Source organism: Gaeumannomyces tritici (genome assembly GCF_000145635.1).
Source record: "Gaeumannomyces tritici R3-111a-1 unplaced genomic scaffold supercont2.2, whole genome shotgun sequence".
Classification (NCBI taxonomy): domain Eukaryota; kingdom Fungi; phylum Ascomycota; class Sordariomycetes; order Magnaporthales; family Magnaporthaceae; genus Gaeumannomyces; species Gaeumannomyces tritici.
Genome location: NW_008804546.1, coordinates 7,349,284 through 7,375,829, shown reverse-complemented (window position 1 = coordinate 7,375,829; position 26,546 = coordinate 7,349,284). Strand labels below are relative to the sequence as shown.

Sequence of the window (26,546 nt, the reverse complement as noted above, 5' to 3'; positions counted from 1 at the left end):
ATGCCGAAGCTTTTCCCTTATATGCATAAAACGAAAATTCCGATAAAGGTTGCACCGGGAGTTAAACCCAAAACCTCCCGCTACAAAAACAAATGCATTACTATTGCGCCATACAATTTATGGAAATTGTTAAGGAAGTTACAACTTACTAAATTAAAAAAGCGCAAGCAATTTAAAATCGATACCAAACCTTAAGCTTTCGGAATTAACAAAAAAAAAAAAAGAATTAAATCGACGACCCCGGCTGGGGAAGCCGATATCGTCGATTTAACCAAGTCGTACCGGGAGTTAAACTTAAGACTTTCCGCTACAAAAGCGAACGCGTTACCATTGCGCTATACGACCAAAAGGAATTGTTAAGGAAATTACAACTTACCCGATTAAAAAAAGGCCAACGGGTTAAAATTAGGATTAACCCTTAACGTTGCTTAATTAAAAAATATAAAAGGAAAGCCAAATTGGAAAAAGGAAAAGGGGTTAGCCGTTACCAAAGCAGCCTTTTCCCGTTCCGCCCGTTCCATTTATTCCAATTTTTCCACGGTTTTAATACCCCGAAATAACGCCCGCAATTGCTTTTTAAGCCAAAAGTTTTTTTGTTTGCGAAAACGCTTAAAACGGTTGTTTAAAACATAACGCTTTGCTTTAATAGCCCGTATTTTAGCTTTAATTTTTTGGTATTAAAAATTAATAAAACGCAATTGTTTAAGTAAAAAATTTAAAATGTTATAGCCAAAACGGTTGCAAGCAAAATATTTTACGCAACGAAAAGAATTTTGCGGAAAAACAAAACAAGTATTTTTTTTAAAAACGTTTCGATAAAAAAAGCAAAAATTTATATTAATAGCCAATGCAAAAACCAAAGCAAAAAAGTTTTTGCGCCGAAAGGTTAAGCGCGCAAAGCGTTTTTGTACTTAACCCGACATTGTTAAAAAAAGGGAACGGTTAAACAATAAAAAAAATAATACTTACGATTAACAATGGGAGGAATGGACGTAAGCAGGCCAAAAGGGCTTGGCCGGTGGAAAGGGGACTTAATGTTACAACCAACAAATACCCGGCCGGAACAAGAAGCTAAGAAAGCGAAAGGTAAGCAAACGCTTACCCTTTACCAAAAGAAGCTTAAGTAAGCCGCCTTTAATTTATTAATGGGGTTACAAATTACTTAAGTAATTTGTAATTTATCGACAAAATTACAAGTTACCACTTTGGGGAAGGATAAAAGTAACGCTAGGAACGGGCTATAAAAAGGAAAGGTTTTTTACTGTTTTAGGTAATTTTCGATTAAGGCTTCGGCATTAGTTAAACTTTAGTTAGCTTTTAAGTAACCCTTGGAGCAAGCATTTAAACCGCACCCAGGTTATTTTGTAAATCCCTTTAATTTGTTAAGTTACGTGCTATTGTTCGATACTCCTTTAGTGCTTTACCTTAGGAGCAGAGGCTTAATTGTAACAAATTGTAACATTTACTTAAACATTTTGTTAATAAAAACTACTAATTATTAATAAAAACAGCAAAAGAAAAATAGTAATACGTTGTTACGATAATAAAAGGGAATAAAAAACAGTAATGCAAGTAATAAGTAAGTAAAGTTATAAAGAGCCCAAAAAGGGCTTTTCGGGGCGGCCGCGGGCGCACGAAATATTTCGTGCAAGCGGCTTTACTTTTACTGCCTTTATTGGGCGGGGCAAGCTTTAAAGCCTTACTTTAATAAAAAGCTTTTCTTTATTTAATTTATTTGCTTTACGGGGTTTAACGCTCATAACATACGTAATTAAAAAAAGTTTAATTATTAAAAAGAAAATTTCATGTTATAATTATTAACGTAACTTTAAAAAAAAGCTATAATTACGGTACAAAAAGTTATAATAAAAATTAAAAGCTATCCCGCGTATAAATTACGTAACAATTTGTTACGGGCTAAAAGCCTGTATAGTAGCTCCGGTTATGCCGGAGCCACGCCGTTACAACTAGGCAGCGATTTCGCGAAAAGTTTAGCTACACCCGCAACGCTACATTGTAACGCCCCAGCAACCCACCAGGAAACTGGGTTTTTTTTCAAGGGATCCGGCTAAAAGCCTTTTTTCTTTTTCTTACTTTTTTAATAATATAAATTCCTTTTAGTTGCATTTAAGCGTAAGCTTTTTATACAATTTAATATTATAATTGCTATAAATATAACAAATATAACGAAATGCTATAAATATTATAAATATAATACATATAGTAAAGCTAAATAGCTTTAAATTTTAAAGTATAAAAAAAAGGGGTTTTATTGTTTTAAATGGTTTTTAATAAATGCACCGGCATTAATTAATTTAAATTAGCTTATAAGCATTTTTTTAAAGCAAGCATTTAAACCGTACTTAAATTATTTATAAATTCCTTTAGTTTGTTAAATTACGTGTTATTGTTTAGTACTTTTTTAATGCTTTACCTTAAAAGCAAAAACTTAATTATAACACGAGCGTAAAGTTTGCTTTTGTTACATTCTTCGCTTTCGTTTAAATTTTTTTTTGTAACCAACTTACCGCTGCTTTATAGCTACAAAAGTGTAATATGGGGTTGCCAGCTTTGCTTGGTTAAGCGACAGTAATGTAAAAAGCGCCGAAAGCAGCCGAAAAAGCCGCGGAGCTTGCAGTAGCAAATTAGCGCATAACGTAGTCTTCCTTAAAGCAATTATCCAGTTTACCCCACGTTATACTACAACTTAATTTTAAATATCGTAGCTTCCATGCTTGCAACGACGGCCTCGTCGATTTTAACTCGGCAAGGATTCGCGGGTAGCGTTGGGGAAGAAGAGTTTACCACGGCGCGCGTTTGCTATTTGGGTAGTTAAACAAGCGGACGTTTTTTAACTTATCCGTTACGCAAAGAGCGAACACCCGGTCGGGGTATTCCCCGGCGTTGGCAGCGGTTAAAGCGATAAAATCAGCTTTTTTACCGCTTCTTTTAAGCGAAAAGTCGACCGCAAAAGTAAAGGACTTGTTAACCGAAGTGTTGTTTTTGTCGTTAAGCTTTCCCGGCGGTTTAGCTTTGCATTTAAGCCAATGCGCGTTCCAAAGCATTCCAACAAGCCCTTTACCGTCGAGTTTGTATTTGTTAATGTAAGGTATTGGAAGGATTAACAAGGTACGGTTAAAAAAAGGTGCAGGGTGGGTGTAGGGTAGGTGCAGGGTGGGTGCAGGGTAGGTGCAGGGTGGGTGCAAGGTAAGTTGGTTTTTAACTTTTAACGCGTACCGTAATGGAAAAAAGTGCGGGGTAAGCAGCGTATGCTGGTGTACTTATAAACGGTTTAAAGTAAGTATTGGGTAAGCGAGCATTTAATATAATAAAAGTTATATTATGCTTAATACGTACGATAAATAAAAAGTGCAGGGTAAGTAACCGTTTTAATAATATTAAAAACGGTACAAAGTAAGTATAAAGTAAGTAAGGAATGCGGTAAAAGCATAAAGTACAAGGTAGCTCGAAGGCAATTAGCAAAGTTAAGCGTAAAGCAAAAAGCAAAATCGGGTAGCCAAAACTGAAAAGGTACAAACGGTACAGGGTAAGGGTGGGTGCTTTAGCAGTAAACAATCGTGGTAGTGGTGGGAAGGAAAAAGCATATGAAGGAAACGGTAATTTGCCGTGTCGGTAAGCAAGAACTAAAGCATTGAAGATTGATATCACAAGACAAAAAGGGGAACCTAAAGTGGACGTTGCTAAAAAAAACTACATAGATATATCCAAGCCTGCCCATCCAACCCACACACGCACACATCATCAACATGCAGCCCAACACCCCAACGCCCCGACACCCCAACCCCCAGCTCAGCTCGCCACGTTAATCTCGTAGCCCACCAGCGTCTCGGTCGAAGTGCCGTCCCAGCCGCGCGTGCCCGCCGTCGACACCATGAAGCGGGCCGTGGGGTCGACGTACAGCTGCGAGATGACGCCGGCGCGGGGCGGGCCGGGCACGATGAGGAAGGGCACCGACGAACCCTTGAAGGCCGACGAGTCACGCAGGTCGTACAGGCGCAGGATGTCGTGCGAGGCCACGACGAGGTGGCGGCCGTTGGGCATGGCGCGCACGCAGCTGACGGGCCCGCTGCCCGCGGGCAGCTTGAGCGCGCGCTCGGGCAGCCAGCCGGCCCGCGCCTTGTGGATGCTGTACTCCTCGACCGTGCCGTTGCGCCGGCCCGCGTACAGGTTGTTGCCGTCGGGGCTCCAGCAGCAGCCCATGCACCAAGGGGGTAAGCCTTGCCGGAGCCCGATGCGCGCCGCCGGGTTCTGCATGCGTCGGTCCCAGATGCGGATGGTGCCGTCCATGGACGACGCCGCGAATATCTGGTCCGACGACTGCGTGGGGTCCACGTGCCGAGTCGTCGCAGACGTCAGCACCATGGCCGACGACCCTGCCTGGGACTGCCGCCGCTGCTGCTTGGGCGACGACGGCTTGGCCGCCTCTGCTGCTGCTGCTGTTGCGTCGTCCTGTCCCGATCCTGCCGCCGGCTGGCTGTCCTTGACGGTGCTAGTGTGCGACGACGCCGACGACTCGCTGTTCCTGTTGACCGCAGCGCTGTTCTTCCCGTCAGCCCCGTCTGCCCCGTCTGCCCCGTCTGCCTTTGCAGGAGGCGCGGGTGCCTTGGCCGAAGCCGGTCCGTCACTGGCACCAGCACCGGGCCCCGCGTCCGTCCCGTCCGTCCCGCCCATGACCACGTCGCCGCCTCCCTGTCCGCCGTTCATGTCCATCTCCCCAAAGTCGTCGTCGTCGTCCCCAAAGACATTTCCGTTGCCGTCGCCGCCCATGTTGTCCTCGCCAAACAGGGACCCGGCCGGGCTGCCGAACAGCGACTCGTGCGCCGGCGACGCGCTCTGCGCAAACCCCGAGCCCACGCCCTCGGCGCCGCCGCTGCCGCCGCCGCCACCACCACCATCACCCCCCGTACCAGCTACGCCGCCACCGTTCGTCGCCGCGCCGCCGCGTACACCGTTACTCGAGCCGACGCCGTTGCGAAAGGGCTGGTCGTTGTTGCCGCTGATGGTGCTGCCACCACCGCCACCAAAGTCCCGCCTGGGCCCGAGCGGGTCTATGCCGTACGATGCGGCCTGGGGGATCAGCGCGCCGCCCGAGGGCCGCAGCTCGACGGCCGAGATCTGGCCGCCGCTACCCTCGAAGCGGCGGCGCACCTCGCCGTTGTTGAGGTCCCAGTCGGCGATGGTCTTATCCCAGCTACCGCTAAGCACCGACTTCTCGTCGGGCAGCATGGTCAGCACGCTGACGGCGCTCGAGTGCTTGGCCAGGCAGGCGATGCGCTTGCCCTCGTCGTGCCGCGCGCTCGACAGGTTGATGCCCCCGCCCTCGGTGCCCGACAGCACCCAGAGTCCCTGCGAGTGCACCGCTAGCGAGTAGACGGGGCTGAGGATGTGGTCGTTGCTCGCCGCACCCCCGCCCGCCGCCGCGCCCCCGCCGCCAGCCGCCGTCCCACTGCCAGAGGCCGCCCCACCCACGCCCGGTGGTTCCTCGTTCTCCCAGTACGACATGAGGATGCCGGCCTTGACGACCGAGTCGACAAAGGGGTGCCGCTGCGCCACGGTGAGCAGCTGCTTGCCGTTGATGGTGCCGATGCCGTCGTACTTGCGAACGTAGCCGTCGGTCCCGCCCGTAATCCAGAGGCGCAGGTCGGGCGTGGCCGCGAAGGCGTTGATGCTCGTCGCCTGCGGCGCCGCCATGGTCGGCACAATGTCGTAGAGCCGCGCAGTGACACGTTCGGGCGCCAGGTACTGCCATCGCGCTTTGGGCCCTGCCGCTGCCCCGAGCTCGCCTGTCTCTGGGAGCTTTTCTGCCGCCGCCGCCGCCCCCGACGCCCCCGACGCCGCCGCCGCCGCCGCGCCCGCCTCGCGCCCGGAGCCCTCCTTGGACATGCGCTTGGGCACGCGGTCGTCCTGCGCCTGCTTGTCGGCGCCGTCGTCGTCCCCGTCGTGGTCGTGGTCGTGGTCGTGGTCGTGGTCGTGATCGTCGTCCTCGTTGTCCTTATCTTGCTCGGGCGCGTCGACATCCTCCATCACCTCGTCCTGCTCATTTTCGGAGCTCGCGTTCGATTCTGCAAAGGCGCACACGCCCAGGGTGGCGGGCCCGAGGCGGTCAGTAAAATGGCCGCGACCCCAGCTAGCCAAGGTAGGATACCTGGGCAAACAGCTATGTAGGGAGGGAGGCCCAGGTAGCTCGAACAGGTAGCTCCAACAGGCGGGCGCCCTGTCGCGTGCGACACTGGACTGGCTGGTTGGCTTACCCCTTTCGTCCTCGTCCATGGTGGCTACAGCCCAGGCGTGCCAGCCACTCGGGCCCGGCAAACACCACACACAACGCCGCTACCCTGCCTCGATCGACCCGTCTTTTCCCGCCCCCAGAACGAGCGCTCCAGCTTGCCGACTTCAGGGAGCTGCTTTGGCGCGCCAGCCAACGGTGCAATCAATTGGCTCCTTTTCTATACTGTTAGGTGCACGAGGACGGCGTCGATCGGAACAAGGTGCCAAACGGAGAAGGCAGCAAAAAGAAACCTCGAGGTCAAAGAAAACTCAGCGTAGCCCAGCTCCTTCGACAAAAAGTCAGTCCACGTCGCACCCGATTAACAAACACCTCAACAAACACCCATTGGACCTGGCTGGACCCGAAGCGTTCGACTTTCAATCGTGCAATTCAATCTTCCCATTCAATGTCAGCCGGTCGCATCACGTCAGGACGCGACCTGGGGCGGGGTCACCCCTAGACACTGTCCCACCCAGCACTGCAGCAGCTCGCCATCACCTGTAGCCGCCCGCTAGAAACCCCAGCCTGCACGCGAGTCATTGGAAACCATGACGCAATGCCATGCATCATGCATGATACCAAACCAACATCGAAGCTGTACATAGCGTACATACATGAACAAGCAAGCCGCCCACTACCTCCCGCCTCTTCCCCTTCTACCGCTTTTTTTGCTACCCAGTAAACCCCCAGAAGGGCACGTTTCCGGCCTGCCAAAAAGAGAAGAAAAAAGGAAAAAATATTAACATGGGAAACGGCATTACCAACGCCAGATAACCCAAAGCTGCAGTGCCGTCACAAACCAACATCGTCTCTAGGCACTGATGTCTCCTACACCAGGCTTATGAGATCCTCATCCTCTTCGGGGAGGGCTTTCGTAGTTGCCGGCAAGGCCCCGGCAGTACCCGGCAGGGCTCCAGTGGCCGCCGGCACAGCTCTCGTAGTCGCCGGCAGGGCTTCAGTGGCCGCCGGCACAGCCCCAGCAGTCGCCGGCACAGCTCTCGTAGTCGCTGGCAGGGCTTCGCTGCCGACAAAGTGACCCGGGCGGAATAAAGCCCTGGTGGCTCCAGCCTGACCGCTTACAGCCTTGTTGGGACGAGAGTCTCTGCCGGTACCCTTGGCCGCTTCACTCAATTCCACTAGACTGGCAGGCCTGTTGGATCCGCTGGCCGCCTGGGCGCTCTCCTCCGTGCTACCATCAAGACCTGGCAGCAGAACCTCTACCTTCTTCGCAGCCTTGGTCCGCTGGCCGTTGACAATACGCGCCTCCTTGAACTTCTCCTTGATGTCAATGCGTTCCCTCGGCGGCAACGCAGCCCTCGCCGCGCTCGCCTGTAGCCGGTCCCTCTCGTCAAACTTGCTCGTGTCTTGAGAGTACGCCGCCCAGCTGGCCACGCTGCTCGGTACCATCGCACACTGGCCACCGCCTCGGGCATTACCTCCCCGCATACCGCCGCGCCCAACACCGGCGGCCCTGCCCGCGCCCCCACCACGGCCACGGCCCAGGAGCGAGCCGGCCACGGGAATCGCGTCGTTGGCGCCAAGGTCTTTGTGGTCCAGAACGTCCTCAAGTGAAGGATGGAGAGCTCGCTCTACCAGCATGGCCTGGTGGCTTGCCGCCGACTGCTCAAATTCACACTGCTTGCAGAAGCACTTCTCGGTGCACCTGTTGGAGCACGGATGGCCGCACGAGGGCAGCTTCTTGGTGCATGGCTCGGAGCAGGCATAGCTGTCGTGGCGTCGCCTATCATCGCACCCATATGTCAGCACACACATCCAGAGACATCCAGAGAGCAAAAAAAAAAAAAAAGCACTCACCAGTGACACGCCAGCCGACACTTGTGGCCGCAAGGCAGATGTCCCGTGCACATCCGCCGGCATCCGCCCGCATTTCCCACAAAATCGTCTAACCCCTTGATCCACGTTTCGGACCCGTGCTGCTGGCAAACAATGGGGAGTCCTCGCGCAGTGTCAAGGTAGCCATTCACGGCAAAGCAGCTGTGCACGTTGCCCCAGACATAGAACGACTCCTCGTTCGCTCGGAGCAGGTTGATGAAGTTGCCAAAGATATAGAAACCACAGCGGGCTCGCGAGATGGCTACCGTGGCCCGGTTTCTGTCCTCGAGGAACCCGACAAGGTACTGCGCGTCAGGTTTGGGGCTACGCACCAGCGACAGGATCACAACGTCGTTCTCCTCGCCCTGGTACGAATCGACCGTGAAGACATTGAAGGATGACATGCCCCTGAGCGCGGGCTCGTTACGCAGCATCCTTAACAGGACCTAAACGACGAAAAGATTAGCTTTTACCGGCTGCACGTGTGGCTTCTGGTTCATGCGTACCTTGCGCTGGCCATTGTAGAATGTCAGGATGGTAATGAGGCCAGGATCGGTGCCGTTGTTGACAAGATAGGCAAAGAACTTGACCGCCATCTCGGCCTCCTGGCGGTTGTACTTGGAGCAGTCGGCGTCCATCTCCTCGGGCCACTGGTGGTGGAAGAGCCACATGTTCCTTCCGCCCATACCTGGCACATCCGGGCGCGACGCAACGAGAGGATGGTCCGACAAGCCTTCATAGAAGTGGTCTAGAAGCTGACGGATCTCGGGCTTCATCCGGCGCTGCTGCGTCAGCCTGCTGAATGGAATGCCCAGCTTCACCATGCGTTCGAACAGAGACACGTTGAGGAAGAAGGGAGCCCCGCTGAGGGCCTGGATGTCGCAGTGCGGAGTCAGCTGCTGGTGATCTCCAACCAAGATGAGTTGTTGGAGAGATTTGTACAGCGCCGAGACGATGTTGGGCTCCCGCGTCTCGGCAGCCTCCTCGATCAACATGATCCGGGGGCGCATCGCAGCCAGAAAACCGCGGTACTTGGTCAAACCCGTTGTCGTGCAGCCCACAATCTCGATCTTGTGGGCCTTGATCAGCTGTAGATCGTTAGTCCACTTGCCAATTTTCATTTCCTGGCAGCTCTTTTTGTACCCGGCGAGACAATCCACGAGTACGGGGCGGATTGCCTTCATGAGGCCGGCCTGGAGATGGCGGTACACTGCGCCACGGAAATGGGACGGGATATCCCACAGGTCGTCCGTCGACGCGAGCCAGTCCTCGGGCGTCTTGTTTTTGCCGGTTCGTCTGGCTTTGGGCGGGAGCTTGCCGGTTTGCTTGTAGTCGAGCACGATCCAGGTCCCGTGGATCCTGCCGTCCTCATCCTCATCAGCGGTGCGGTCCAGACCAACGTCAACCTCGTACTCCCTGTTGACCTCGCCAATGGTCTCTTCCATCTCGAACTCAGGCTCGGCTTGGGCGGCCAGGCCTGTTGTCCTCTGGTCACCGAGCCAGAGCTCTAGACTCGCCTCTTGGTCGGTATCACCGGTATCGGCATCAGGAGCACCCGAGCCAGGCAAGCCCTCCCAGTCCGAGTCTGAAAGGGAATCAAGATGGGCTTGCGTGAGGAGGCCGTATTCTTTTAGAAGCGCTGGCTTTAGGAGACCCTCCGGGAAAGCGCCGACAAGCTTCTCACTGAGCCGGTCGATTTCGCGGCGGCGAACCTGGTCAAGGGCCCTGAACCTCCTCTGGGCCTGGTTGCCAGCCATCATCTTTCTCAGGCAAAAGACGGTTCGCTCCTGCATCTTTTCGTTCTCGGTGCGACCACCCACGCGTAGGATGCTGGCCCCGGCGCCGTCGCAGTGCATCAGAATCTGGTCCAGTGCGTGGTTGGTCTGCGCTGCAACAATGATGGGAGGGTCATGAACGCGATCCCGGTTCTCTCGAAGGACATCCAGAGTGGACACCGAGGTGAACGTCTTGCCTGTTCCCGGAGGCCCTTGTACGATGGCAATCTCCTTGGTGAGCATGTCCTTCAGCGCCATTATCTGCGAATGGTCCATCGACGTGACCGACGTGAGGCCACCAGGGACCTTGCCGAGAATGTCGACCTCCCTGAACGGAGCTTTCGCATTGTGAAGCGCAATGGCATAGTTCTCCTCTGGGTCTCCCTGGGGTGGGGCATGGACTATGGGCGAGAGGTCCATGACAGGAGAGGCGCGGACGGATGCTGGGGTCTCGACCTTGCGCTGGCCACAGACTATGTACTTGTCGAGCGTCGTGGGCTCGTTGGCAACGTGCTGAAGCCCCGTGAGAGCATGGCGGGCAGCCTCGTAGTATCCAGTACGAGACTCGACTATGACCAGCTCCAGACCAGGATCGAAAACAGCCTCGTTGGGGTCGGCCCAGAGAAGATCGACGAGCGGGGGATTCTGATCAAGGCCGTCCTTGTACGGCCTCTGGGCTACAACCGCAATCTTGCAGATGGTCTGGAACTTGTCTTCGGCCGTGCTGATGGCTAGGATGGTGCCGGGGGTGAAGCGGCGAGACTGCAGCCACTTGATCTTGACACCGGCACGCCTGGTGGAGAAGCGGACTCTGAAGAATGCGCCGATGCGGGTCATCAGGTATCCGATGATGTAGACATTGGTGTAGACGCATGTAGTCTTGTCGTCAAACATGAACGGGTCGAGCTTATACGTCGACACGGCATGGCGCAGACTCTCAGTGCCCTCACAGCGGAGAATCTTGTACTTGGTGGCCAGGTACTCGTCCTTCTGCTCCCAGGGCTCATCTACGCGATCGGTTGGTAGAGCCTCGACGTCGTTCCAACTCCGGTTGATCTCGGCGGGAGTCGGAAGCTCGGGCATGCCCTGCCATCCAGGGCCGCTGGGGACAAAGCTGACATGCTGTCGGACAATCTCCTGGGGATCCAACTGCTGATTTGAGGCGGAAGGAAGTATCAGTACGGCAGAGGGGAGAGGGGCCGGGGGAGAGGGCGGTTCGCTCACATCTTTTGGCTGAGCCGCAGCTCCGTGTTTTGCCAACGTCATGCTCATGCCGGAGGCCTGTATGCAATTTGTTGTTAGCCCTGCACACGGGAGAGACTGAGATTTCGGCGGCAGAGAAATGCGAGGTATGCCAGGAGGCTCAGACGTTGGGGAGATAGTGGCGACAAAGGAGCAAACGAAGACGGGAAAAGGACTAACCTGGGCGGCGCAGGCGCGTTGGATACGCACACAGAAAAAGACCTATGCCCAGCCCAAGCGGTTTACCTGGTCTCGGAGTTGGCACTAGAAGCAGTACGCGCCAGGCTTACGTCTAGAGAGCAGGTTGCTTCCAAGACACGTCTGGTGTTGGTAAACGACTGCCAGTGGGCACAAGTGAAGGAGCGGGGAGAGCTCTGGGCGCGTTGAGATGGCTCGAGAAGAAGAAGAGAGGGAAAGAAGGCGGGAAAAGCTTGACGCGACTGCACGAGAGTTGGAGGGGCAGGGTCTGGGGGAGGAAGAACAACCCGCGTGCCTTCCAAATCGGGAAAGAGCAGCCCCCTCCAGAGCGTCAACCAGAGGATGAAAAGACGCAGTGATTCTTGCTGCGTGTATGAGTCTCGTTGTCACCCAGAGCAAGGATAAGGCCAGAGATAAGGCCAGATCGGCCTCGTCAAAAGCCTGTAGGCAGCTGTGCACGGGTTGGAGATGGCCGTTGTCGACAGTCAGCCGCGAGCCAAGTCGGCGGCGAGCTTTCAAGTATGTGCGCCCGCTCTTCAGGCCACGCAAAAGGATCAACAATGACGGCTAGAGTCAGGTAGTGTCTGTATCAGCCAGGTGGACGGCAAACAGGTCAGGGACGGGCAGAAGGAGGGCCATTTGCAGCGGCGGCGGACGTGCGGCTCGCAATATATGATGCACGTCCCTGCAACGGAAGGATGCAGCAAGCCGGCTCGCCCAGTGGGCCCGGGACCGGTTTCCATGTAGCAATCACCACTCCGCCTGCTTGGGACATGTTTGTCCAGCCTGGGATGCTTGATGGGGACTGGCCGCCGGTTCGTGAGGCTGCAGGAGGCCACACAAGCAGTGCGGTGAGGTGTTTGGTGCTGTGTTGTCCATGCCCAAGTCTGCCTGCCTGCACCTGCCAAAACAGTCAGGCGCAAACGAAGGCGGAGCAAACGGGAGAGCGGGAAGCATGTTGCAAACTGTTGGACGGAACCTCTATTGGAGCCCATGGTATCATATTACAAACTCTCGAGCCATTGAAGTCATTCTCCCCAGCAGTGGATGGAGCATACACACATATACTATCAGTGGCTGTGGCTGGTGTAAGTGGGGGCATCACAAAGATATGGAGATGTGGGATCACAAAAGAGTCGGGCTGTGAGGACTAGGCACCTCTGAATTCTTTCTCTCCCTTTTTTTTTTTGATTTTTTTTTTTGACTTGTTGCTCCTGGATAACCTCATTTTGCACGATCATGTGGCGGCGCAGTAGCGAGCTCGCAGCAGGGATTTGTATAGCTAACTTGGATTTTGCTCAAACGACTCCTCTCCGGCATGTATATACATACAGCTACCTACAGGGTTATTCCTTTCCCCTATATCAAACAAACGCCCAGAGGCAGGCACCTAGTGCTACGGAACTACAAAACAAGTATCCCAAACATCATACACATGTCCCTGGCATAGGAGAAACAAGGCGCCGAACAGACGAGATAGAAAGAGCAAAATATGGCAAAAAAAAAAAGTATGGAAAGCCAGAAACAAGTGTCCTGCCCGGCTAGTAAAAATATCAAGCCAAAGTATACATGCTTGCATCGACATTTTATCCTTGTCCTGCAAGCACAGATGCCCTCCCCTGGTATCCTCGAGACGAAAGAAAAAAGAAAGCCTGATCGAAACCGCTAGAACGAGATAAAATAGGAGATCGACTCATGGCGCCGTCTTACCACCGCAGTCCGGAATCTTGATGCCGTCCTTGAGCTGCCGGTCGACATCCATAAGCCCCCAGTGGTCCTCCCAGTTCTCGTCCTTGCTGTTGAACCTGATCTTCCAGGGCTCATCAAAGGCCGAGAACCAAAAGTAGTTTGTCCCGTTGTTGAGCGCAGGGCAGACCCAGTCGTTCAGGATCCGATTCAGCTCGGGCACGCTGGCGATGGCCGGTTTGGGGCACGACTTGCCCAGCTCGGGCGGGCAGCGCTGGCCGCCCTGCGACGGCCAACCGATCTCGGCGATGACGTTCTTTTCCTTTTCTGGCTTGTCGACCTTGATGTTGTTCTTCCAGAACGCCATGGTCCAGTCGGCGGCGCCCTCGGCCGGCTGGCCGCCGAAGAAGGGGTGAATGTTGGCCATGATGTAGTCAGAGGCCTGCACCAGGTTCGTATCGGCCCAGTCTCGACCCAGGTCCGAGGTGGCCACGGGTAGCGTCATGCCCTTCTGCTTCAGCTTGGTGCGCGTGTCGGACAGCAGCTTCTGGAGCTGCGTGGTCGTCATCTCCTCGCGGAACAGGATCTCGTTGGCGACGATGAGGCCCTTGAAGGGCTTCTCCCCGTACTTGTCCAGGATGTCCCACATCTGCGTGAGCTGACGTTCATTGGTGGTGGTGTTCTTATCCTGCCACACTCCCAGCCAGACCTTGACGCTATTAAGCTTGAGTCGCTCGATGGCAGTCAGCACCATCTCGGTCTGGTTGCAGTCGGTGCCGTACAGGCGGATGGTGTTGGTCAGCTGCGAGAGGACTGCAACGTCACGCGTGATGTTGTTCTGTGATGGCGGGTCCTTGAGACATTCGGGGTACTGGGTGTTGATGGGCGTGTAGTCCATGCCCATGAAGACCTTGTGCAGATTCTTGTTGTTCATCATGGCCTTGATCTCGGCGCTGTTTGCGTTGAGATCGCCGTTCTGTTTTTGGTCGTCGGCCGCCGACAGGCCTGGGCTTGGGTTGCTGTTGCCCCCGCCCCTGTACACGACACCGAAGAGGATTCCACACACGATAGCCGCGACAACGACGATGGCGACGATGATGATGACGACGATCTTCCACTTCTTGGACTTGTTCTCGGGCTTCATGCCCCACGACTTCTCTCCCCCTAGGTTGTGCACCTCCTCGTGGGAAGCGTTGTTGCCGAGGCCAGACACAGGCCCATAGCCCCCAGGCTTGCCGTTGGCTGCCGCCAGGCCCGCACCGGCGCCAGCTGCGGCGCCAGCTAGATTGTTCCTGCTCCTGTTGCTCGAGTTCCCCAGGCTGAGCATCGAGTTCCGCTGGCTCTTGCGTCCGTACTGGAGACCGTCGTCACCATCATCGTAGATGTCGTGGGGGTTGACGACGCCCAGTGCGGCTTGGTTGGGTCGCGAGTAGCCCGAGTACGGGTCATCAGTGTAGACGACATCAGCGGGATGGCGCGCTTTCGATGGCGTTGTTGCTCCAGGGGTCGACAAGCCGGGTGGGATGGCAGCGGCGCCAAGGCCAGACATGCTGGAGTGGGAGTCCCTGTCGGCAGTGTCGTTGTATGGGGCGGGATGGTGATGGCCGTCGTGGTAGTCTTGGTCGGGATAGGGCTGCTGGTGCGGGTTGGCGGTCCTCATGGCCTTGAGCCCGCTTTCTCTAGCATTGCGCTCGGCAACAGAGTAGGCGATGTTTGCCATTCCGCCAAAAGGAGCCGCCTCGCTGAAATTATCAGATCCGGGCGTCACGTTGCTCTCAGGACGGCTCTGCGGCGCGGCGCCCTGTCGCTGGCGGCCTGACTCTTGTCCCCAATGTCGACCGTCGTCACCGAGACCGGCGGACTGCGGCGGCGAGATGGGCGAGACGTAGTCGGGGTTCGGCGGCGACGATTGATGGGCTGCAGGGCCCCAGTTCTGCTGGTCGCGCGACCGGCGCCTTTCGGATCGAAGATGCTGGGCGTCGGGTGGTGATCGTGGCTGACGGTGGGCGCCGACGGCGGCTCGAGGGGGCGTCGAGTTGTACTGGTTTGCGGCGTAGGGATCCTGAGCGTAGGGATCTTGGGCGTAGTGGTCGCCGCGCTGCTGCTGCTGTTGCGGGTACTGCTGATGGCGATCTGGTCGGGACTCGTAGTGCTGCTCCTGTTGCTGGCGATGGCGAGAATTCTGGCGCTGTTGCGGGTAGTGCTGCGCCTGGGGGTGGCCGCGACCTGGCGAGGAGTCGAAGTAGGCGTTAGGGTCGTCGAGAGGCTCCCGCTCTGCAGGGTCGTCGTGTCTGTAGCGCTGCATGGTGGACTAGAAGGAGAAGAAAGGAGCTGCACAGTGGAAGGAAAACAGGCCAGTGGGCTCGGCAAGAACAGATGGAGACGCAATGTCTGGCGTGTGCGCGTGGCAGTGCGTCCGTCCCGCTTCTTCCAAGGCCTGGCGACTTGCGGGCGACCAGGCTGAGCCAACGTAATGGACAGGAAAGGTGGGACTGGGCGCTCGCAGTGAAGGCTGCTCGTAAGCCCGTAACGCGATCGATCGCTCTCCTGACGCTGGGCCAACCAGGCCCGGTGTGGGGAGACGAGCACAATGGAGGACAGAGGCGTAGGATTGCGCTCGGCCGTGCGTTCGTGTCGCCTTTTCTTTTCCCGTCTGGGTCGTTGCTGTTGACCAGGCTCTCACTCCCTCTGGTGGTTGTTGCGACTCTTGCCGTTACTCTCCAAAAAAAAAAAAAAAAAAGAACAGCTCTTAGGCCAGGGCAGCCCTCAGGGTAACGAGCGTCAGGTGGCTGTTAAACCAAAGGAAATGAGTGCTTTGTTGGGTTTGTTGGAGAGAGTCGCAGTCGAGGGCGCAAAGGCCGAAAGAGCTGATGAGAGAAAGGGGGCTTCGGCTGGTGGAGCGAAAGGGGCGCTGCTTCAAAATGGCCGAGTCCTGGAACCCCTGACTACGATGAGAGAGGTTCGTGTTTGGGAGCTGAAAAGACAGACACAAAAAAAAGGCGCTCCGCCACCACAGTTGAAGACATTCAGCTGACAGACAAATTTGGAGCTGGCACTAGCATGTATGGAAAGCAGCAAAACGGTGCGCGCCCGAGACAGCACTGGCTGTTGGTGTTTGGCTCTGGAGGCTCTCGAGATGTTCACTCGTTTCCCTGTTTCCCTTCCCGCTGCCAGAGCGACGACTGCTCGCGACAACGAAATCCAATCGGAGAAGGCAAGGTGGTGATGTCCAGATGGGGCCTGCAGTGCAGGGGTACGTTCAAGGCCAAGCGCCCCCAGTAGCGTTGGCTGATCAACCTTTTGAGCGGGGATGCACGTTTCGAGTTTGCCGTTCGTGCCGTTCGTTGCCGCAAAGTCATAGTTGCGGAACGAATTGGGTTTCTGGAGAAATCAATCAACATGATGGAATCCATGATTCCATCGGCATCAGCATTCCAAAAAGCCAAAAGATGCAAAGACGGGAGCACAGCAGATTGATTGACTGATCTGCCTCTTCGCACACGGCTCGCAGCAGCTCCTCGCCACCCCCTGTCGCCCCCCGCCGTCTGGGCCCCCTTGGCTGTGCGATGCGCACGCTCCACCGTTTTTTCTAGGATATTGACTCCCCCTTAGCCAGGCCCTGCCAACTTTTCCATGTCAGCTCAATTTGTTGCACCTAGCGAGGCCATATTTGAAATTGCAAGGGCCGCGTCAAAGATTCCATCACGTCGCGCCGCAGTGCCGCAGCGAGAGGATGGAGGCCGAAATAGATTGTCCGGTTGGTTACGGTCTCGTAAAAATAACAGCGCTCCTTCTTTCTTGTTGACTCGTGACAATCCTCCTTTCTACCCGTCCTAGCCTGCACCTTGCTCGCCGCGCAATGCAAAACTCAGCCCAAGCCGCCCTCTTGCCCAACGTGACCCAGTGCCGTCCAAACTCCCCGCTCAGCCCCAAGCCTCGTCCGGATAGTGCAGGCGTCTATCCCGAACCTGAAGGGTCCGTTCAAGGGTGGTGCTGGTCACGGCCGAACAGGCATGCAGGTCAGCCAGCGGGCACCGACGGATTAGATATTTAGCCTTTGGGGAGGGGCCGCCGTTCCCACATGTCGGCCGCGTCGTTGCGGCTCCTCGTCCTGACTCTTGTCCTGCGCGAGCCGTTGATACCCCACACTCTTCCTGACATCGTCAGGTCCTTGACCGCCGGCCGTCTTGTCCGCTATATTAGTCCGAGAGAGGTCGGAATGTCCCGCCCGTGCCCGAGCCTGGCCAACGGGTGGTTGCCGGCACGCAGCTCTCGCTCTACTCCTGCTCTCGGCGAGTCGCGATAGTGGCAGACATCAAGCGGAAATATGATGGGCGACTGTCCGTCTGCCGACCAACCAAAATGCCACAAAGGTAGGTAGGTGTGCATTCGTATATTCAACTACATTAAGTATCCAATATCTGCATATCCAGAACGTTGGATCAAGAGCCGCTCTCTGCGAGCCAGAGGAGGAAGACCACACAAACGCCGGCGCGCCATACATGTCTGTTTCATTACATCGTATCGGTAAATCTCCCCATCTGCCCCTCGACGCCGGCAGCAACAGCATTAACCAGAAAAAAGAAAATATACACAAAAAGACATTATCTAGAGGAATCTCCTCAGAACCATGTTGAACCTCGTGTTCTCCCGGCGCATTATATCGGGCGTCAGCCTGTGCGTGTAGCGGCGGGCTGGGTGGCTCCAGGCGTGCAGGACCAGCTGGTCGCCAAACAGGGCGCCGTCGTTCTTGCGCATCGTCTCGTCCACCTCGGCCGCCTCCTTGTCGCTAAGCGGCTCGTGCATCCAGTCGACCGAGCCCTCGGTCCACATGGGCCAGTAGAAGGCGCTCGGCGACAGCGTGCACAGCTCGTCCGGGTACTGGTCCTCGAGCCGCCGCGGCAGCTTGACCGAGTGCTCGTTCCACAGCGTCTTGTCGAACGACGTGTACATGCCGAGCCAGCGCTTGATGAAGGGCGCGCCCGCCTTGGACATGATCACGGCGTTGGTCAGCCCCATGCGCACGCCGCCCTCGTGGCCCATAACCACGTCGCGCGCGCCCTTGAGCAGCGTGTCGAACGGCCGCAGCACGAAGGCGTCGGCGTCCAGGTATATCCCGCCCTCCTCCAGCAGCACCGTCAGCCGCAGCACGTCTGCCATGTGCGCCATGTCCCACGACTCCGGGTCGAGGTCGAGAAAGGGCCCCAGATAGGACTTGGGGTCGTGGTGGACGAGCGTGATGTTGGGCTCGAGCAGCTTGAACCACTCGTTGTCGCGGTCGATGTTGGTGTAGTGCACGCGCACCTCTTTGGGCTCCAGCGTCGCCAGGGCGGCGCGGATTGCGATGTAGAGCAGCAGGTTGAAGGAGCCCTCACCCTTGGGGCCCCACACAAAGTGCACCACCTTCGGTATGTCTGCCGTAACGCCCGGCGCGTTTACGCGCTCGACGGTGCCATCGAAGCACTTGGCCTCGCCCGGCGTCGGCTTGAAGTTGTACCGTGTGAAGCCCATGATCCACAGTCCCGGCTCGTGAACGACGGGCCAGACCTTCCCGTGCCACACGCTCCGCAGCCAGTCGCTGCTAAGGTAGAGCGTGATGAATACAAACGAGCCCAGCGCCCACAGCACCAGAAAGCGCCGCCGCGGCACCACTATCATCATGTCTGTCGACGGGCGGACGCCTTGTCGACGGCGCCGTTAGGTACCGAGGCTACTCAACCGATGACTGATCGGCTGTCTTGGTGGCTGACTGATCGGCTGTCTTGGTGGCTTCGAAGGCAGGGAGGGGCGCGCTATGGATGGGGGGTGTGCGTTGTTACGGGTGTTGGCCGAGATATGATGGAATGTAAGATGAAAAAGAAGAGAGAAGAGGGGGGGAGAAAAAAAAAAGCCACCCGTCAGCCGCGAGGGACAAGGTGGGTGGCGGCGCCTGGATGTCAAGCAACACAAAGTCTGGGCGGGCACGCAGAAGAACCCTTTCGACATTTGCTAACCCCCCCAGCTGTCCATGCGGCTGGGGCACACGCCTTGGTTAGATGGTGGCCCATCCCTCTACGATAGCAGGACTGACGGCTGACAGGGCGGGCTGCCTAAACCGCTTTCAGGTGGAGAAATGGAGAAGACGCAAGATAATTTGGTCATGGCCACATCTGGTTAGGAGGAGCACGCCAAGGCCACCAATGGGCTCGTTTTGCAGAGGGGATCTCTGGAGCACTCCGAAATTCCTTCCATGCACATTTTGGTTCTGTCTGGTGCCGACTGCCGCCCTGTCCCGTCCTTGTCTGACAGAAAAGACAGACATACTCTGTGCACATTGTGGACAGGAGACGGACACAGCGTGCAGGTCAAGTTAAAGTGTGCTAGCCGATTAGGCCCGACCTAGAGCCTAAGAGCAAAAAAATAAATAAAGACGAGAGAGAGAAAAGAGAAAACAAAAAAAAAGGCAGGGACCCGCAGGGTTGCCCCCGGCCAGGCAGCCAGACTGGCAGCCATCAACGCGACATTGGCCCCCTCCACAATCTGCTTCGATCCGAGGCGCGCTCCAGGGCCGGGTTACCGAGAGCCATTCCGTCTTGTTTGCCTTGATGCTTATTAACTGGCAGTCCCTCCCACCTGTAAGAAGGGCGGCAACACGGGCAGATAAGACAGAGTAAATTGCCATCCGCGGCCGTCATTTCAAAATCCTCACTCCCTAGACACACGTCCAGCGGCTTTACCCACGGAACTCACATTTGTGCCCCACCATCTCGCATTTCTGGTGGATCATAAAACTTAACCCTTTTTTTCTTCCTCCATCGACCGCTTCAAGGTTAAACTGAACGACAAATCGGCACCACGCACAAGCACATTAGTCACAAGGAGGGATCAGCCTTTTCTGAAGATGGGCAAAAATGCATTCGCATCTACTACCTGGATCTTATCTCTCCGACGCAGAAAACCGTGAGCGTCGCCTATAAGAGACCCGCCTCGGGTGAAAAACTGCATCCAAACCCTTTCCTTGGCCAACCGCAGGACATCCTCAAACATGGCCAGAATATCCCTACCCTCCTCCCTTTTCCTCCCTTTGCAACAGCCCAAGTCCTGGCTACTCTCCCCACTCCTCTTTCCCCCCCTCCTCCTCCTCCTCCCTTTCCAGTCCGAGCCCATCTGCTTAGTTCCCCGGCCTCGGCAAGTACCCTCCTTGGACCCGGGCCCAGATCTCGGCCTGGCGTGAGGCCGGCATTTTGTCTCTGGCTTCCTCCAGTGTGCACGGGTTCAGGTCGGGCCGGGCAGGGTTGACGGGCAGTCGCTCGAGCTTGAACTGCCGGTACACGCCACCCTTCCCATTTTTGGCGGTGCGGCAGTTCACCACGCGATAAAGACCGTCGTACCGGAGGCCGAACTGGGGTGCCCAGTGGTTGCCGTTCTTTCTGCGCAGGACGCGCACAGGTCGGTCGCTTCGTTCCAGCGAGTGTAGAAGGACTTTGGTTGCATCCGAGTCGTGGTGCTCTACGGGATCCTCATTTTCGTGGCTGTGGGATCCCGAATACCAGATGGTGTTCCCTTCGTCCCGATCAAGATCGTCGTACTGCGACGAGCCAACCACGATCGAATACGCTCCTTCGCCTTTCCGACCCGCGATGCCGCCCATGGAGCTGCCATGGGCACCTCGATAAAGAGCCACCTTTTGCAGCGGCCACCAGTCGCCAGGCACCAGGCCGTTGTGACCAAAGACATGACACGACCGTTTCTCGTGAACAAACCGAGGGTCCGGCGTGTATTGAACCCTGGGAGCCGCCGTGCGAAGGATTCCATGCATAACCCCATGCAAGCCCCAGACAGGATCCTCGTCGCAAGGGAATCCCACCGTGACCCTGGCGAGATCGACGTCACCGCCCCGGCGACGACCCACGAGATTGCTGTCCTGCGCACCCGAGTCTTCGCCCTGACTCTCATTGCCACTGTCCTTGATGTGATCCTCATCCTCCCCGTAGTTCATGTCCTTCCATCGCTGTTCAAGCGTGTTGTAATGTTCGATGATGAAAGCCGGGAATTTGTTGTCTGGGTTGTTTATCACCCCATGAAGACTTTTTAGCTCCGCATCATGAATTCGCGGGTTTATATCAACCGTTTCGAGGTATTTGATGAAGGATTTTAGCCGAATCAGATACTCTCGTAGGTCTGGGTGATCCGGATCAATGGTGCCCCATTTCTTGGTAGCTCTTCTGGCCACAAGGACCCATTGCGCGACGCAAGGCCTGCGGTGTTGTTTAATAAACTCGATATGGGCTTGTTCGCTGTTTTCGTGGGGAGCATAGGCGACAATATCGTTGAAGTGCTCCCACCTAGCGGGCTGCGGCGATGGCTCATGGTTGGCCATGGCAGCAGGAGAGTCGTCCATAGGCGTAGCCGTGACTGTGACCGCACCCGTCGCCGCCGCCATCAGGACAGCAACGGGGGAGGCAGCGGAAGGAAGCTGAGGGCCCATTGTATGGATTACAGATGTGCCACCACCTAGATCCCACACGAAAAATGTAAGCTTATGTCCGACAGAACGTTCACAAAGGGTTTAATAGACAAACCATCAAATGACCCCGAGACCTTCCTTGGCGGGCGGATTGCGGACGGAAGCTGAGTGGCCACAGGGCGGCGCCCAAGCCGCGAGTGGCTGCGCGTATGGCCGCGCACTGAAGCTTCGGCGGCAGCCTTCCCAGCCCTGCTGGCCATGGCCGCGGGGCGGTCGCATGCATGCGACGTAAAGCCTTGGGCCGGCTTTCTGGTGTTGGATATGCCCATTATGCTCTTTTCCCGTCCTCTCTTGGTCCGAGGATTGATAAGGATGTGGGCTGGCACTGCTTGTGGGTGATGATGGGATGGGACTGGCAGCCCGGTCAGTGGTCTGGGGACGCGCTTTCCATGAGCTTAAAGCATGCGTTTGGGGGCCTGATAACTATGAGGGAAATAGAGAGATTGTGCTGTGGTTTACCCTAGGCAGCTCTCGCTGTCTCGAGGGAAGGGCGATGGAAGACACAAGAACGGGCGAGCATCGAGGCCCGCCCGGATTGAGGTGAGGTGAGGTCACGGCAGCTTTGGCGGGCTCCATGGGGAAGAAGGGCCTCGAAGGGAATGCAAAAGATTGAGGTCCGGAAGGCGTGGTGCGCTTGCAGCATTCATTCTCTGGTCGTGCCTGCAGTTGCAGGTGCTTGCTTCTTGGGTCGCAGTTTCCCTCCTTTGAATACCAGGCAACTGCGACCGCAGGCCGCCTACTTCCCCTTCCTGCCGTCGACATGGGAAAATGCTGGCCCCACGCAACAGCATCGCTGTGTCCACAAGGGGTTCTTCGGTATTGAATTGAAGCTGTACACGCAAAAACATACTTACCAATAAACACCGAGACGGTTGTGTTCCTAGGAATATAACGGTTGCAACAGCACTTGTTAGCGCGTGTTAGATATGCTAAAATGCGGGGAGAGTTTTTTTTTTTTTGTATTGTGGTTGAGTATGCTGAATACGACAGGCGTAACGAGCGTGTTCAACTATAAAACTGGTGTAACTATCAATGTAAAATAACTATTTAACGTATTTTAACGGTAGGGTATAGCTGCAAAGTATCTTGATACACTTTGCAGTTAAATTTGCTGATAACTTTATTTTTATTTATTTCATTTTATTTAACGAAGAAGATGCGGGGCACGACAAGTGTTAGAAGTAGAACAAAGAATCAGGAAATAAAACATCGTTGAGGGGGATGGGAGGAGCGGGTTATATACCCCTATGAGTGGGGCCTTCCCCGCCCCTGGTCACCCCACTACCCGCGCCAATAGTATCCCGCAGGTGGCGACGCATTGTCGCACACATCCTATTAGGCAATAGCATCTGTTGTCCAAGGAAGGTCATGCTAGAGCTAGGCCAGCACCAACCACCCCTGGGCCATCTCGTTCCCTCCAACACTTCTTCGTCACCTGCTGATGACAGCCCATTGGCCTAACCTATCACACAAGCCATCTTCCCATCAGCCAGATATCTTGGGCAGAGGGATGGGGAAGTTCTCGTGGGACCTGGCTACTTTCGTGACCAGAACAAAGCTGCAACTATTGTGCATGCCCTCCTTTCTATTCGCCTGACTGTGCCAAAGTGCTCTCGGGACGACAACAGTAGGCTGGCTAGGCCAGTAACATGATGCCGGTACAGCCACCGTCCATTATCCATGGCATCCAGACCCTATCCTCGGCCCTATCCCTGGGCCTTCCCTTTGCCCTTCGCCTGCTTCCCACCACCCTCGAACAGGTCCGAGGACATCCAGACGCAAGCGCAGGCAAAAGCTCCCATCAGGACCGTCATGGCCAAGCCCGCGCCGACCGTGTCCCACATCGTGACGGGCGCGAACGTGGTTGCGTGCTGCTGGCGACCCCCGCCGGACCCGCCCGCGGCCGGGTCGCCAACGCTGGTGCCGCCCGTGGCGTTGGTGACGGGCGGGCGCACGACGACGTCGTAGTCGTCATGGTCCACGAGCACCGACACGAGGGCGCCCATCACGTTCATCTCCTGGCCCAGCCCCGTGGTGCCGTCAAAGGTGCCGTTCCACCGGAAGCCGCACTCGCGGCCGGACGCGCCGCCCGTGCACTGGCGGACCGCCGCGGCGGCCGACGTCTTGAGCGCCTTGGTGATGCGGCGCCGCGTGAAGGGCGCCACCTGGGCGACGACGGCCAGCCAGCGGTGCAGGAAGCCCTTGAAGCTGAGGTTGTCGGTTGTGCAGGCGTTGCCCTCGGTCTCGCAGAACCTCTCGGTCGCGGTGCCGTTGGGGAAGAATACGTGGATGGTCTGGTCGAGGAGCTTGTTGATCCGGTCTCTCCACACCTGGCTCCCGTTTGTCTGCGTGGGTGTACCAGGATGTCAGTCACTAGTTTGTTGTGCGGCCAAAAGGACAAGATGAAGGAAAACGGACGTACAAAGTCGTAGAGGAAGGCGGCTCCTTGGAGCTGTGAGAAACTCGTGTCAGCTCCCCGCATTCAGACTCGTCTTACGTTTTAGTGTCTAAGGGGAGATTCCTCACAAGAACGGCAGCATTGTACGAGTACTGTGCTTTGTTGACTTCGTCGCAGTCAGGCGCATGAACGCCTGGTGAATAGGCCAGAGACTGTTAGCCTTCTCGTAGGTAGATAGCCTTTTCCGGCTTAGTTGGTCATCAGACACTCGCGGTTCGAGCATTCCCACCGTCGTAGACGTTGTAGTCCTTGTCCATCAATCCGATGGTCTCCATCCAGTCCCAGATGGCAGCTGCGTGGTCCGCATACGTCTGGTTGTGGGTGTAGCGGGCGAGGCGGGCTCCGATATTGAAGAAGCAGCCGTTGGCGATGGTGTTCTTGTAGTGGAAGCCGTTGTTGAACTGGAAGACCTGCCAGCGCAAGCCTCCTCCACATGTGTCGTCGAGCCGTTGCGCCTGCGTGTTGAAGACGCCTTGGGCCAGGGACAGCCACGATGGCTTCCCGTGCTCGGGATCCGGGAAGTTGACCTCGGCGGCTAGCAGTGCCGACATTCCCCAGAAGGCCTGATCGTCGTTGCCCAGGCTTGCCGTCTATTCAGGCCGGTCTTGTCAGAGGCCGAGGCTTGGAGAAATGAGGGATAGCGGTGACTTACCCAGTTTGGCTCCATAAAGTCTCGGTGGGGGCCAGACTGGAAGAGCAGAGCGTCCTTCACCATCTGGTTGTATGTCGAATCGCCCGTGTAATGCCAATAGTCGACCATTGCACCCATCAGAGCACCACCGTTCCACCAGTAGTAGGGACCCTCGGGAGGGGGACCCGGCAGAACGCCAGGGATGTGGCCTGGCTCGTTGCCATGATAGTAGGCCATAACGTCGGATGCCTTAACCTTGGCGGCTTTGAGGATCGAGTCTATGGGCGGGCAGATGTCAGTTGGCTTGGTCTAGGGTCAGAAGCAGGAGGCCGATTATCGAGCTTGATTCGTCACCTCGGGAGCTGATGTTGACCTGCAGCGACGATGCTGCCGCGGCAAGGCCAAACAGAAACGAAACAGCGACCTTCATGTTGGTGTGATATGGTGAACTAGTCTACGGATGTGGATAGAAAGGAGGAGGGAAACGTAGCGAGCGCATGGAATGCAGGTGCTGGAAGAGTTACGAGCATGGGGGGAAACTGGTAACCATGAAGCGAGAGGAAGATTTCGATGGCCGAGGCACCAGAGAGCCAAAACTGAGAGGAGGCTGAGAAGCATCACGACCCCATCTCAAAACGGAAGGAGCACTCGACGGCGCAACACCCAGTTGGACTGTATGGTTCTCCGATTTCCATATTCATTCACTTTCAAACTGCTTCCCTCTTCCAAAAACCACCTTGCCACAAGTCACCTAGTAAAGGCCGTGAGTTTCAACGCGGTATTTCATCAAACAGGGGAGCGTTGACGCCGACATTGTCGTCGATACCAGACAGACTACAAGCAAAAGCAAGACCACGTGACCGCCACACAAACAACGCGCAACAAACATCTCAGGAGACGGATCACCTCGCACCAGCTTGCCAGCCGGCCAACCTGGAGCTCACCGGGGAAGCCCAGGCCCGGCATTCAGACCGGGCGCTCCGGCTTGGTCATCCCACAAACAAACGGGAGGTCTTCGATAATCTCTGTGCAAACGACGATGAACCAGGCAAGCCACGGGGGACATGAATCTGCCCAATAGGACGCATAGCCCATCATCTACAGCCCTCTTCTCGTTTGAGCCAATTGCGTAGAGTCGGCAAGAATATACGGGGAAAAGGGGTGTCTGACAACGGACGCCAGCCCGACGCTAACACGACCTGCATGCACAACGCACAAGACGCCGAGTGACGTCGGATCGGTCGACCACGTACGGACCCGAGGTTGCCTGCATGTCGGCCCCTCCTCACGGCAGTGACCAGCCCACAGGATGCGGATAAAAGGCTGCTTTGCCGGGGGGCCACTGGCGTTTCTTGGTTCGCGTCGTAACTAGGAGGAGATGAGGGCGGCGCAGGGATACGGCACAAGGAGACGGGAGAGTGAGAAGGAGGAGGAAGGGGATGATAATCTCGCGCACCTCGCTCTCGCTGGTGCCTACTCGTGCCTACCCGTGCCTACCAAGGCAGGGAGGCGCCTTACTTTCAGATACGTAGGCGTGCTACGCCCTGAATCACTTGATGACTGCGTCTGCCCCTTAGCGGGGGTTGACTGACAACGCGTGGGGTCGGGGCTTTATCGGGCAGCCTGCGCCGCGGTGGAGCGGGCGATGGGATGATGGGCTGACTGCGCCTGCTGGCCCCGGCCTGCCTCTGCCCTGTGTGATGAGCCCTCGACGCGCGAGTCTGTCCTCCGGCCGATGCAATGGCGTGGTGCAGCGCTTGCAGGCGGGCAGATATAGGTTATCGAGTGGACGGGCGCATGCTTTCGTCGAGTGTGACGCTGCCTGCAGCCGAGCAGGCGCTGGCAGGACGCATGCCGTCATTTCCAGGGGCAGCAGAAGAGCGCCTTGGGGGAAACGTGGGGGGGGGGGGGGGGGGGGGGGGGGGGGG

The 26,546-nt window shown here is 56.0% G+C and overlaps 8 protein-coding genes and 1 pseudogene across 9 annotated transcripts; 2 read left to right on the top strand and 7 right to left on the bottom strand.

Annotated features, from left to right (window-relative positions):
* Window positions 1-273: 273 nt before the first annotated feature.
* Window positions 274-345, bottom strand: GGTG_20092 (annotated as a pseudogene). The gene has a single exon. The product of its transcript is annotated as a tRNA-OTHER (tRNA).
* Window positions 346-3,438: 3,093 nt separating this feature from the next.
* On the bottom strand, window positions 3,439-6,681 carry GGTG_05012 (transcription factor SPT8). Its single transcript, XM_009222811.1, has 2 exons — window positions 6,273-6,681; window positions 3,439-6,083 (listed from the first exon to the last, which is right to left on the bottom strand). Exons 1-2 carry the CDS (start codon window positions 6,289-6,291, stop codon window positions 3,811-3,813), a joined length of 2,292 nt encoding a protein of 763 aa, XP_009221075.1. The 5' UTR covers window positions 6,292-6,681; the 3' UTR covers window positions 3,439-3,810.
* Window positions 6,682-7,117: 436 nt separating this feature from the next.
* GGTG_05011 (hypothetical protein) lies at window positions 7,118-11,169 on the bottom strand (the record flags this gene model as incomplete). The annotated part of the gene is made up of 3 exons (XM_009222810.1): window positions 7,118-8,030; window positions 8,105-8,568; window positions 8,629-11,169. 3 exons carry the CDS (start codon window positions 11,167-11,169, stop codon window positions 7,118-7,120), a joined length of 3,918 nt encoding a protein of 1,305 aa, XP_009221074.1.
* A 1,861-nt stretch (window positions 11,170-13,030) lies between these two features.
* On the bottom strand, window positions 13,031-15,328 carry GGTG_05010 (endo-beta-1,3-glucanase; the record flags this gene model as incomplete). Its single annotated transcript, XM_009222809.1, has 2 exons — window positions 13,031-15,156; window positions 15,250-15,328. 2 exons carry the CDS (start codon window positions 15,326-15,328, stop codon window positions 13,031-13,033), a joined length of 2,205 nt encoding a protein of 734 aa, XP_009221073.1.
* A 501-nt stretch (window positions 15,329-15,829) lies between these two features.
* Window positions 15,830-16,249, top strand: GGTG_05009 (hypothetical protein; the record flags this gene model as incomplete). Its single annotated transcript, XM_009222808.1, has 2 exons — window positions 15,830-15,845; window positions 16,083-16,249. The coding sequence occupies 2 exons, from the start codon at window positions 15,830-15,832 to the stop codon at window positions 16,247-16,249; spliced, it is 183 nt and encodes a 60-aa protein (XP_009221072.1).
* Window positions 16,250-16,873: 624 nt separating this feature from the next.
* Window positions 16,874-17,720, top strand: GGTG_05008 (hypothetical protein). Its single transcript, XM_009222807.1, has 2 exons — window positions 16,874-17,550; window positions 17,608-17,720. Exon 1 carries the CDS (start codon window positions 17,105-17,107, stop codon window positions 17,327-17,329), a length of 225 nt encoding a protein of 74 aa, XP_009221071.1. The 5' UTR covers window positions 16,874-17,104; the 3' UTR covers window positions 17,330-17,550; window positions 17,608-17,720.
* GGTG_05007 (hypothetical protein) lies at window positions 17,387-18,929 on the bottom strand. The gene has a single exon (XM_009222806.1). It carries the CDS (start codon window positions 18,682-18,684, stop codon window positions 17,632-17,634), a length of 1,053 nt encoding a protein of 350 aa, XP_009221070.1. The 5' UTR covers window positions 18,685-18,929; the 3' UTR covers window positions 17,387-17,631.
* A 975-nt stretch (window positions 18,930-19,904) lies between these two features.
* GGTG_05006 (hypothetical protein) lies at window positions 19,905-22,772 on the bottom strand. The gene is made up of 2 exons (XM_009222805.1): window positions 21,585-22,772; window positions 19,905-21,516 (listed from the first exon to the last, which is right to left on the bottom strand). Exons 1-2 carry the CDS (start codon window positions 21,796-21,798, stop codon window positions 20,174-20,176), a joined length of 1,557 nt encoding a protein of 518 aa, XP_009221069.1. The 5' UTR covers window positions 21,799-22,772; the 3' UTR covers window positions 19,905-20,173.
* A 335-nt stretch (window positions 22,773-23,107) lies between these two features.
* Window positions 23,108-25,330, bottom strand: GGTG_05005 (hypothetical protein). The gene is made up of 6 exons (XM_009222804.1): window positions 24,973-25,330; window positions 24,640-24,896; window positions 24,217-24,577; window positions 24,056-24,120; window positions 23,952-23,981; window positions 23,108-23,874 (listed from the first exon to the last, which is right to left on the bottom strand). The coding sequence occupies exons 1-6, from the start codon at window positions 25,046-25,048 to the stop codon at window positions 23,236-23,238; spliced, it is 1,428 nt and encodes a 475-aa protein (XP_009221068.1). The 5' UTR covers window positions 25,049-25,330; the 3' UTR covers window positions 23,108-23,235.
* Window positions 25,331-26,546: the final 1,216 nt, after the last annotated feature.